The 11,527-nt window shown below is 59.5% G+C and overlaps 1 protein-coding gene across 10 annotated transcripts in view; it reads right to left on the bottom strand.

The window, feature by feature from the left end:
- Positions 1–1,272: 1,272 nt before the first annotated feature.
- The window catches only part of TLE3 (TLE family member 3, transcriptional corepressor), a 29,443-nt gene continuing 19,188 nt past the window's right edge, over positions 1,273–11,527 (bottom strand). For 7 of the 10 annotated variants that reach the window (XM_064455982.1, XM_064455980.1, XM_064455984.1 and 4 more), the window contains 13 exons: positions 11,364–11,380; positions 8,366–8,485; positions 8,062–8,112; positions 7,741–7,896; positions 7,469–7,601; positions 6,986–7,182; positions 6,252–6,328; positions 5,758–6,007; positions 5,341–5,588; positions 4,869–5,016; positions 3,488–3,638; positions 2,963–3,039; positions 1,273–2,712 (listed from right to left, as the gene is read on the bottom strand). In XM_064455982.1, the coding sequence (XP_064312052.1) occupies positions 2,605–2,712; positions 2,963–3,039; positions 3,488–3,638; positions 4,869–5,016; positions 5,341–5,588; positions 5,758–6,007; positions 6,252–6,328; positions 6,986–7,182; positions 7,469–7,601; positions 7,741–7,896; positions 8,062–8,112; positions 8,366–8,485; positions 11,364–11,380 (1,733 nt within the window). In that variant the 3' untranslated portion in view covers positions 1,273–2,604. The remainder of the gene's footprint in view (positions 2,713–2,962; positions 3,040–3,487; positions 3,639–4,868; positions 5,017–5,340; positions 5,589–5,757; positions 6,008–6,251; positions 6,329–6,985; positions 7,183–7,468; positions 7,602–7,740; positions 7,897–8,061; positions 8,113–8,365; positions 8,486–11,363; positions 11,381–11,527) is intronic. The other 3 variants (XM_064455985.1, XM_064455988.1, XM_064455989.1) reach the window with 1 other exon arrangement.

Below are 11,527 nucleotides of genomic sequence, written 5' to 3'. Positions count from 1 at the left end.
AGGTCGCTGCTCCCACCAGTCCTGCGCTCGCTTCTTCCTCCAGCCGACCTCCACGGGCAAGGGGGGCCCGGGGCGTCCTGTGCCCCCCAGCCCCGCCGCACAGCAACAACGGCCCCTCGCTCTCTTTGCTTGCTTTTATTAACAACTCAGTGCAGGTTTTCAGAGATCAAATGGTTTATAGACACTTTGCTTTCATTTCAGCTTCATCACATTTACTTTTTATTCTTTTTTCCTTTTTTTTTTTCCTTTTTTTTCTCCCTTTTTTACAAAAAACAGTTGTTATTAACAGCTGTACATATTCTGCTACATACTTTGGTGTAAAGTTGAGAAGTCTGACTCAGTAACCCTCTGCCAGCTCCGGTACATGCAGTTCCTTTATTATTTTTTTCTCTTTTTCTTGGAGGAAAACCTTGCAAAACAGTGACCACGCAGGATGCGAGTTGGTAGTGGCTTTACCGCGGGGCGGGGTGGGGGGGAAGGTTTGCCACGGGGGCAGTTCAAAGCCCCCCCCCCAGCCCTTTCCAAGGCACCCCGCAATCAATGCAAAGCGGGGAGGGGGGGATGCTCCAAGCGCCGCGGGGTGGGACGCCGCGCCCGGGTCTGGGGGCGCAGGGGGACGGGCAGAGCTGCCCCCGCACCCACCCGTGCCGGCCATGGGAAGCGAACACGAACCCCAAAACACAGGCAGGGCAGCGCTGAGCCCCCCAGCAGGCGCCAGCACGGGCTCCGTTGGCACCAGGGGCGTTTTCAGAGTTGTTTTTTCCAAGCCAAACCACCCTTAAAACCACTTTCCCTAAATGCAGTTTTAAAGAGCTTGTTTTTCCCTTCGCTGGGCGATTATCGCCCGAGATCGATCCCGTCGCCTCCCCGGCAGCACGCAGGGAGCACGGACCAGCTGCGCAGGGCAGGCACCCCTTGCCCGGGACATTCCCCTTCCTGTTTCTGTTGAACAGAAAAAGGGCAAAAATCTCAAAACCCTCTTATTTTCGACTTGGGGGGGGGGAAAGACCCACGCCTTTCCCATGAAATCTCCTTCCGACCCCATCTCGCCTCTCCCCGCCCCAGCGCGGCCGCTCGGAGGGACGCGACGCCGACCACGCGCCCCAGAACAGCCGGGTACCCATCGCCTCCGCTTCATCCTCCTCTCCGCTGTCTGTACTATGCACGTCTGTAAACCAGGCAGTTCTCACCTGAACCCTAAGCCTTTAGGTTGTTTGTTTTTTTTTTTTGGACCAGATTAAAATCAAAAAATTAAAAAATAATCCATAAAAATGCAGTATAAAAATTCTCTTCCATATGCTACAATACAGGGTGAGCGCTTCTGCTACACAAATACTTTTATTTCCCGTTATGTCTTTTTTTTTTTTTTTTTTTTTTTTAAACCCCTTTAGTACAAAACGCTGAAACGCAGCCTGTGCGGGGAGGGGGTTTGCTTCATCGGAACCTATATACCAGAAGACACGAGACCATATAGCCCACAGGACCCTACCAAAGCCAGCCCCTTCCCCCCACCACACACAAACCCTACTTGTTAGTAAACTTTGCTTTTAAAAAAACTGTATTTTAAAGGTTATCAATTCTAATTCTTTACTTTCATTTGAATACAAAACACATAAGTTGCTATTATCTTTCGTGGCTCCCTGAGCTGAATTTACTATGCTTTCTTTGAAATCACTCCTCATTGCTTCTGTCCGAAGACCAAGAAGGGCTTGCGCAGACGATCCCGCAGCATGGGCTTCCCCTTTTCTTCAAACATACGAGCACAAAAAAAAACAAAACAAAAAAAAAACCAAAAAAAAAAAAAAAAGAAAATCCATATATAAAAAAAGGTGATTGTGTTGCTGATGTCCCGTCAGTAGCTGAGGATCCGACCGAGTCCCCCGCGGTCCCAGCAGCGTCCCACCATCACTAACACACCGAACAACGCACGGGTACGACAGTAGGAACAACTTTCACCAGTGGACATCTTTGCTCAGCCTGGTTACGCGCTGCACGGCAAAGGCGCGTCCCCACGGACGCTTCGGGGAGGGGGAGGGAAAAAAAAAATAAAAAAAAAAAATTGCCACCACCAAAACCATCAGTGGAATACAATTACAGCAGACGAAAAATACACAACTAGTGTACCGGGAGGGGTCCCCCACCCTTCCAATGCTATTTACTAGTCCATTATTTACATTTTTCACAAGTCTTATGCAGGATGCACAAAAAAAAAAAAAAGTCACAATAAAAAATAAGTCCTTTATAGTGCCACCAAAGCGCAGATGGAAAGAACCAGAAAACCAGGAAAAAAAAAAAAAAAGGTTGTTTTGTTGTTTGTTTTTTTTTCAAAATAAAACCCAAAACCCTAAAACCAACCAACAAAAAAAAAAAAAAATTCATTTAGGGCTTCAATGTGTGCCATATTTGCAGACCTCCAAATAAATCCGTGTGTATTGTACGCCGGGCCCTCGAGGCAGAGCCGCGCCGGAGCGTGCCGGTCCGTGGCCGAGCCCCGGGGGCCGCCCCGCGGCAGCCCCCCCCGAGCCCCCGGCCGCTCCTCGGCGGCCACCCGAGTCCTGCCACCGCCGGTGCCGGGAGTTGCCAGCCCTGCTATAAAATCCGGGGTTAGTAGATGACCTCGTAGACTGTGGCCTTCTTGTCACCAGAGCCCGTGACGATGTACTTGTCATCCGCTGAAATGTCACAACTTAAGACGGACGAGGATTCCTTGGACTGGAAAAAGGGGAGGGGGTGGGGGGAGAAAAGGCAAACCATCAGTTTGGTTTCCCGACGAGGCAGCCGCGTTGCGCCGAGCGGCATCCACGCCGGTGGCACCACCCCATCCCGCACGCTGGGTAGCGCGATCTGGCCACCCCAACAAGGATATTCCCCCCTCCCCAGGGCCGGCAGCCCCCCCAGGATGACGCCGAGAGGGGGGTGCAGGCGCTGCCTACCCCCGTGCCCTGCCCAAGCAGCCTCCTACCTGGAAGATGCTCGCTCCGTAGGGCGTCCTCCAGGCGTTGAGCAGGTTGTCTTTTCCAGTACTCACAAACCATTTACCTGTGCCCGGGGAAACACGGTGTCAGCAGCCGAAAGCTGCCGCTGGTGACCCCCACCCACCCCACCCAGCCCCGCGGCCGGCCTTCCCCCTGCCCCGGGAGGCTTCTGGCTGTTTACCCTCAGAAATTGGGAGATTTTGGAGAAATTGGAACATCCAGAGATTCTCCAGAGAGGCTCGCCCCAGCCCCTCCCGACGGGACACACCCCGGCGGGCAAGCGTGCGGCAATGGGCAGCCGCGACCGGGTAGAGCAGGAGGATCCTTCCCAGGGATAACCCTCGTGTCTCCACCATCCGTGGGACGGATCCTGCTGGAAGCCTCCGCGCTCCCCCACCCCACCGTGCATCACCCCCCCCTTGACGCGGCGCTCGCGCGCATCCCCGGCTGTCACCGAAGGAGCCAGGGGAGCGGAATTTAGGGCCGGATCCGCTGAATTTAGGGCCGCTTACCGCAGTAGGCAAACTTGAGGGAGAGGACGCAGCTCTCGTGGAGGTGCAGCTGGTACTTGTCGGGTTTCGTGTGGTGCAGCACTTCCACGTTGCTGCTCTCCATGCCCACTGCCAGCCACTCGCCCGTCGGGCAGTACCCCAGCGAGAAGATCTGCAGGGGGACGGAGGGGTGCTCAGGGGGGTGGCTTCGCACCCACCAGCTCTGCCTGCAGCCGCCTCCGCGCCCCCGACAACTCCCCATCGGGGAGAGACTCTGATCGCCCGGCCACGAGCCGCGCTGGGGGCGATCCCGCTGACCATTGTAACAACGCGATGCTTCGCCCGCAGCGCTGGCAAGGCCAGCAATTCAGAAGAGAAACAGCCCGACAGACAGGGGACGGACGCAGCCTGGTCCTCTTAAATCACCGAGTGGCCCCAGCCGCTGAAACGCGGGCACAGCAAAGCCAGGAGCCGGCTCTTGCCCTGGATGAGGTTGAAACGCAGCCTCTCCCAGGGACAGCACTTCTGTCTTTGGACGGAAAGCACCTTCCAAGCATCCTCCAGAGGAGGAAAACTCAGCGTGGAAGGCAGCGAGACTAAATAAGCTCTAAGCCGTGGCTACTCCTGCGCTGTAAACCACAACGGCACGGCTTCTGGATGCCCGGCGTTAACGCAGCGGGAAGTCCCGACCGCCAGCGCCGTGGGGTCGGCGGCTGGGACGCAGCAGAGACCCCGGCCACGCCGCTGCCTTTCTGCACCCTGATGACGCAACTCCAGCTTCACCAGCCGTACGGCACCGGCGGAGGTTGCTGGCCAGCCCTGGAGGGGCGCAGCAGGATTTGGGAGAGGCACATCCACGTGTTTGCAGCAGCCGCACGAGACCTGTGAACGCCGGGGCGGCTCCCGGCCCACGGAGCCTGCTGCACTTGCCAAGAGGACACGAGGTCCCAGCTTTGCCCCTTTGGACAGGGGCTCTGGGAGGGTCTGCAGGAGGCGGCAGATGCCCGAGTCCTGCAGCTGGGACACCCAGAGCCAGCCTGCAACGCCCACGGGCATCCCTAGGCAAGCACTGCTTTCTTAATGGCAGCCTAGTCTTGCAGCGGAAGAAAAAGCAATGGTAAAGAGCTGAAACAAGAGCCAGGGGGGCCCTGCGGCTCTTACTGCCTTGAACACTCTTGGGTTACACTTAAAGCAGCGAGGACAGGCACGCACAGAGCTAACAGGGGCAAGTGCAGGGCACTTTCCCAGCAGAAATTGCCCCCTGCCACGGCCACGCACGGACCAGCTGCCGAGCAGGCTGCCCTGGCTTCCGTGGATGGATAAACCGCTGCACAGGGACTCCAGGAGGAGCTGCACGATGAGGCCAGGACGATCCTCCCTGCCAAGGGCACCCTGCGCTCACCTGGGAGGTAAAGTCGTGCTGCTGGAGCTGCCTCCCTTCCCGCAGGTCCCAGGAGCGCACTGTGTTGTCCAGACCCCCCGTCCACAACTTCGTACCGTCGTGCGAGATATCTATGCAGCTGGCACCGTCTGTGTGGCCTTGGAATTGCCTTCAAACAACAGAGAGTAATGCAGATCAAGGGGAACGCGAGCAAAAAGCGCATAAGTTGCTTCGAGGGAGGTAGCGTTCAGGCTGTGTTTACAAGGCTTCCGTACGCCAAGCGCGCCTGGAAATCCATCCAGGGAGCGTCCTTCCCCGGGGCACCAGCCCAGCCGAGGCCGCTGGGCTCGCTTACAGACAAAACATCACGAGATAGCGTTCTTGTCGCCATCCCCCAAGGCCCCCACGCCGAGACACGGCCAGAAAGACCCCGATTTCGGAGAAAAGCCGCCGCCAGGCCTCCCGCCGCGGCCGGGTGCCGAGGCTGGCTCACCTGACGAGCGTCTGGTTGTGCAGGTCCCACACGGCGATGTTGCCGTCGCTGCAGCAGGAGAAGCAGACTTTGGCGTCGGGGCTGATGGCCAGGGCGTAGCAGGCGGGGGCGGAGGAGGTCAGCTCGGCCTTGATGCGGGGCGTGGGGGAAGCCAGGTCCCAGATGGTGAGCGTGCTCGCCTCCCCTCCCACGATCAGCGTGCGGCCGTCGGGGAGGAGTTTGCAGGAGCGAATGTAGTTATCCCTGTTCTGGAGGGAGAAGCGATGTTAGCAGGAGGGTGATGAACGATTCACCGCGTTAGAGGCGGGGGAAAGCGGGGGGGACGACACATCCTTGGGGACCAGGAGCTGTGGCTCGCGCGCTTCAGGGATGCTCCAGCTCCCGGGCACGAGGCAGCGCTGCCCCGAGCCCCCTTACCAGGCAGTCCAGCTGGGAGATGGGGCTCTTGCTGCCCGGCTGGCTGATGTCCCAGATCTTCACGCACCCCTTGCCCCCGGTGTAGACGTGCCTGGTGGGGTTGCTGATGGTGACGGCGCACACCACCTCCCCGTGGCTCAGCGTGTTGATCTGCCGGGCGTGCCGCGGGATGCCGGGACCCGCCAGGGCGTCGTGGGGAAAGGGGACCGGCTGCATCTGCCCGTCGGCGCTCACGTGGAAGGAGTAGGCTCTGCCGGGGGAGGGCAAACAGGGGGGTCAGACCCGGAGGCAGAGGTTTGCTGCAAATCCAGGGTAAGGGGGGGTTGGGTGGGCATTGCAACCTGGCTGCCAGGTCGTGCCTCGCTGGGGGCTGGAGGCCACCGCTGCTCTCCAGGGGCTCGGCCGGAGCCAGCCCCGGGCGAAGCCCCACACTCCTCTCCCTCCCGGGCACCCTCATCCCCGCCCAGAGCATAAAAAGACCAAGAGGGGCTTACGGCTTCCCTCCGGGGATGGACGCCAGGCTCGAGGGCAGGCCGGGGGCTCTCATGGGTGGGTGTGGGTCAAAACCAACCTGCCAAGAGACACACACGTGGGTAAGGCCAGGCACAAGCTGGGCACGCGAGCAAACAGCTTCCCGTCGGCGAGCCCGGGCAGGCACGGGGACACTCGGTGGCTCCCTCTTTTCCCTTGCTGCTCAATAGCTAACCATTACTCTTTCCCTGGCAGAAAGGGGGAGGACTGGGGAATTAGCCAAAGGTTTCTGGTCTGCGAGGACCAGCGTGGGACATGCTCACCCTCCCCTCCCTGTGCTGTCCCCAGCGCCCCAGGGACAGGAGCAGCCAAGCCATGCCCAGCACCCAGGCTGCAGAAACCCACATCTCTGCATTAATGGCAGCGTTTTAGGTCTTGTTTTACCTGTATTTTGCCTTAAAGTGTACAATTGAGTGTTTAGCAAGACTAAGGGGAAGGGGGCTGCACAGCAGGTACTTCCTATGCATGGCGGGGCGGGAAGGATAAACTCCCAATGAAGTGGCACGTGCACGTCACCCCATGGGGAGGCATCTCCATGCCCAGCACCCTTCACTGGTGGCCGATTCAAAATGCAGCCAGCAAGGAGCCCCAGTTTCACAGCTGACATAGGGAAGCCCCCCGCCCCGCACCCCTCTCGACCCTCCCTGCACCCACCACCCCACCGGGAGCGAGAAAAGGAGCTAAAAGTGCTACGTACAGCTCCAAAGCTCACCATTGGCGACCGGCCATAGGCGGCGGCGGCGGCGGCGGCGGCGCTCATCTGCGGGGGGATGTTGTGGAGCCCCGCGTAGGCGCCGGGGCTGGTGAGCGAACCGTTCATCTCGTGGTGCCCCATCATGGCGAAGGGAGCCGCGTAGGAGCCCGCGATGGAGATGGGCGTCCGCAGGGCCGAGGCTGCAGGGGGTTGGGGACACGGTCAGGGGACGGAGCCCACCAGCATCCAGCCCCGCTCGTCCCAGGGGAGGAAATGTGATGGCTGGACCTCCCTCCTCACCCCACCTGTGGTGTGGGGACCACCCGTCCCTGTCCTGAGCTGCATTAGGTCCCCAGTAAGCCTCATACCTCCCCCCACCCAAGGTACTGTGCCCCCAACGGAGGGCACAGGCTGAAGCCGTGCTGGGGACAACTGCAGAGAGGGGGCACCGGGGGACCGCAGGGCACCCAGGGGACCGGTACCCACCCAGGGGGTCCATGCCGGTCGGCTTGCTGGGCATCGGCCGCAGCCCCGGGGTGCTGCTCGTCCCCGGGGTCGGAGCGTCATTCCTCGGCGTCGGAGTGTTTGACTTGAGCCCGGGCGTCGACGATTTGTCATTCTGGATGGAGAAAGGATGTCAAAAAAGGATGGGGTTCGACAACCGTCATCTGCAGCCCCTGCTCGGCAAGCCCCCAGACCCAGTGAGCACCCACGGCTGGCGGGACCCCACCCCCCCCTCGGCAGGACGAAGGACGTACGTGGCCCAGGTCTTTAGTCTTGGAGGAGGGAGTGCTGCTGGAGGAGGCGACTGAGGCCGGGCTGTTTGGCGCGTCCCCCTTCTTCAGCCCGCGGGCTTTGTCTATGCCATTCTCCGGGGGGGAGTGGGCTGGGCTGACCCGGGGGGTGGCAGGGTCCTGCGAGACAGGAGAAAGCATTGGCACCCCCAGCAGCAGTGGGGGGCTCCCTCCGGCTCCTCTTTCAGGCAGGAATTGGGCCCGTGGCAAGGAGCCACTCACCCCCAAACCCCCACCGTGCTGCAGGGAGAGGAGCGGACCTGCCAAAACGCCCCCACGGCTCACCTCGTTGGAGACGTCGACCACCAGGTCATCGCTCTTGTCACCATCGCTGTCCTGAAACACAAAGCCAGTTACATCCCGCAGAGAGCTGCCAAACCCCAGGGTGGGGGGCAGCCCCCCAGGGCGCCGAACCCCCCCAGCAGCAGGACACAGGTCACCCACACCATATTTAGAAAGTTTTACCCAAACCCCGCTTTCTCCCACCCAAAGCCCTGCCCAAACGCGTGCCGCAGACCCCGTGCCTCCTGGCACCGCGTCCCCCCGCGGCTCTCAGCCCCCCCGGCCGCAACCCGTCCCCGCTACTCACATATCGGCTCATGCTGTCCTTCTCCTCTGCTTTCCGCTTCTTGGAGTCGATGCTGTAGTCTGTAGAGCTCCGGTGCTTCTCGCTGGCTCTCAGGCTTTCCGAGGGCGAAACGGAATTATTCTGCAATAACAAGACAAAAGCTTCAAGTTGGAAACAGAAGGAAACGGGAATTCACAAGCAGCAGCTTAGAAGGTGCCACAAACAGCCCTCCAGCCAGCACCGAGCCCGAAATCCAGCCCTGCCCTAGACTGTGAAACCCCAGCAGTGGGGTGAGAGCCCACGGCCCCACCATACTGGGGTGCCGGGGACAGGGTCCAGCCTGGGCTGGAGGATGGCCACGGCTGCCCTGAGCATTGCTTCGAGCCCCGGGGATGCTGCTCCGTTCCAGCAAGGCTGCTCGTGGGCACCCAAGCCTATTTACTGCAACAGCACGGCAGAAAACAGGGAGGAGCTGGTTGTTTAAAAAGGCAAACCCTGGGAGGGAGTGATGTGCAACTGCAGCAGCTCCCAGCAGCCGCTGGGATCCACCAGCAGGTACTGGGCAGTGCAGAGAGGAGAAAAGCTGTGCTCCCCTAAACCAGGCCCATCTCCATCCTCTGCCCCCACGGGGAGCACCAGCCCTGTCTCCATCACCCCACACAGGGAGCACCAGCCCCATCTCCATCACCCCCTGCCCCCCAGAGAGCACCAGCCCTGTCTCCATCACCCTCCACCCCCCCCAGAGAGCACCAGCCCTGTCTCCATCGCCCTCTGCCCCCCACGGGGAGCACCAGCCACGTCTCCACCACCCTCCGCCCCCCATGGGGAGCATCAGCCCTGTCTCCATCACCCTCTGCCCCCCACAGAGAACACCAGCCCCATCTCCATCACCCCCTGCCCCCCCAGAGAGCACCAGCCCTGTCTCCATCACCCTCCACCCCCCCCAGAGAGCACCAGCCCTGTCTCCATCACCCTCTGCCCCCCACAGGGAGCACCAGCCACGTCTCCACCACCCTCCGCCCCCCATGGGGAGCATCAGCCCTGTCTCCATCACCCTCTGCCCCCCACAGAGAACACCAGCCCCATCTCCATCACCCCCTGCCCCCCCAGAGAGCACCAGCCCTGTCTCCATCACCCTCTGCCCCCCACAGGGAGCACCAGCCACGTCTCCACCACCCTCCGCCCCCCAAAGGGAGCACATAGCTTTGCCCCAGCCCTGGGCAGGGGAAAGGCTTTGGACGAGGGCTGGCACCCACGAGAGCCCACAGGTGCTTCCTCCAGCATCAGCAGAGCCGGGGCCTCATCCCCTGCGTTCATTAGGGGAGCAAAGGAGCTGCCTCACCCCGGCCCCGGCTAAGCCGCGCCAGCAGCCGAGCTCTGCCGAGCCAAAGGGCATCCAAAAAACATTTGGAAAATTCCACGTCACCGGGAGCAGCAGAGCCGAGCCCCCCGCGGCGCAGCTCTGCTCGGGGCCGGGGGGGGCTTTCTGTGCCCGCAGCAAAGCCCAGGAGATGCTGGCATTCCCAGGAAAACCCCTCACATGCCGGGATTGGGCTGGGAGCAAAAATGGCAGCACAAAACCTCCTCGAGAGCGCCGGAGAAAGCCCGGCCCCGCATCGCCCTGCGGCACGGCCCCGGCCCCGCGCAGATGCCCTTCAATTAGTTTCTCGGAGCGGCAAAGAGAAATTACCATCATTTCATGTCTCGTAGCAGAGCCTGCCACCCCTGCTAAGCAGAAATGTTCCTAAGCCCCTCTGCCCGCCTTTCTTTCCCGGCTGAAAGGGAGAACTAAAGCAGTTCATGTTTCTCCTCGGTACCCAATAAGCAGCTTTGGATAACACCGGGGTCTTTCTTCTCAGGCAGTCATGCTGAAAAACCTCGCAGCTACCAGAGAATCATGTCAAGCATTTAGAGGCATCGATCCATTCAGCCTGCCGCTGGCCCGCCGCCAAGAAACTAAATATTTTTTATTGCGCAGGCAAGGCTAGGAAAATATGAATGACTAACTCTGATTATCGTGCGCATTAAACCTCCACGGGGAATACCTCGTGTTTTTATTTTATAGATCGGGAAGCTTCCCATCTCTGCCAGACCCCTCCCCGGCGAAGGGGCAGGTTAATGATGCCCAGTTCCCCGCTCCCCCCTTAAATGGCACTTTCCTTCCCATCCGCCCCCGGCTCTCAAAAGGCCCATTTGTGGGCTCGGGGATGGCAGGAAATCGCCGCAAAGCCGCGGCTCAGCCGGGCTTTGTCCTGCCAGCTTTTCCCCGAGACGGCGGCGGCATTGTGCGCCCCAGGGGCGGGGGGCACGGGCTCAGCCCCCTCCATGGGGAGGGCAGCCCCCCTCCAGGCTCCTACCAGCCTCTGCCCACTGGAAAAAAATACATTCGGCACCCTCTCCATCCGCGCTCGGGCACTGCACCCAGCAAAACAAGGACCCAACCCGCTGCTATTGGCGCCGAGACGTCAGGGATGCAAATAAAAAGCAGCCGCGCTGGAGGTGACGGTTGCCCTCCACCACGGTTATTTAGCTGGTTAGTTAACTGCTTGACCTTCCAAGTCCTACTTAACACAGCGTAATAGCCAAACCCATCCCGACAGATTAGATGACCCAAGATAATAGAAGAGCGATCAGGAATAAAATAGCTTTCCTAATCGCCGAAGGATTTTTAGCCGCGCAGACTTGACTGCGCTCATTCACAGGGCTTAGTCAATTGAAACCGAATCTCGAAGCTCTGCGGCAATCAAAAAGATTTAAACCAAATCTCATAACCGGCCCGGAGGAGGCGGCTCCGCTCGCCCTGGCACAGCCGACAGCCCAGCAGCAATTCCAGCCAGGGCGGGTTGGGTTGGTTGGGGTTTTTTTTTTTGCCTCTTGCCTTTTTTTTTTCATTAAATAGGACCTGTGCAAAAGACATCCCTGGTGCTCACACCCACGAGCCTGCTTTTTAGAACAATAGATAAAACAAAAACACGCCGTCACCAGAAACTGAGGAAAAAAGGAGGTTAATGGGACTTACTGCACTTGAGTCTCGCTCTTTTAGAAGAGGATGGTGTCAGAGGCGAGGTCACAGCCAAAATAAAGAGACAGAGAAATAAAGCAAGTTAGAATAAGTCTTAAAACAACAACAAAAAAGAAAAGATCTAGAAGCTCCTCACTGCACGGCCTCCTGCCTCAACTCAA

Source organism: Phalacrocorax carbo, chromosome 7 (assembly GCF_963921805.1).
Source record: "Phalacrocorax carbo chromosome 7, bPhaCar2.1, whole genome shotgun sequence".
Classification (NCBI taxonomy): domain Eukaryota; kingdom Metazoa; phylum Chordata; class Aves; order Suliformes; family Phalacrocoracidae; genus Phalacrocorax; species Phalacrocorax carbo.
The sequence above is the reverse complement of the archived record's forward strand: the minus strand, read 5'-3'. Positions and strand labels throughout refer to the sequence as shown.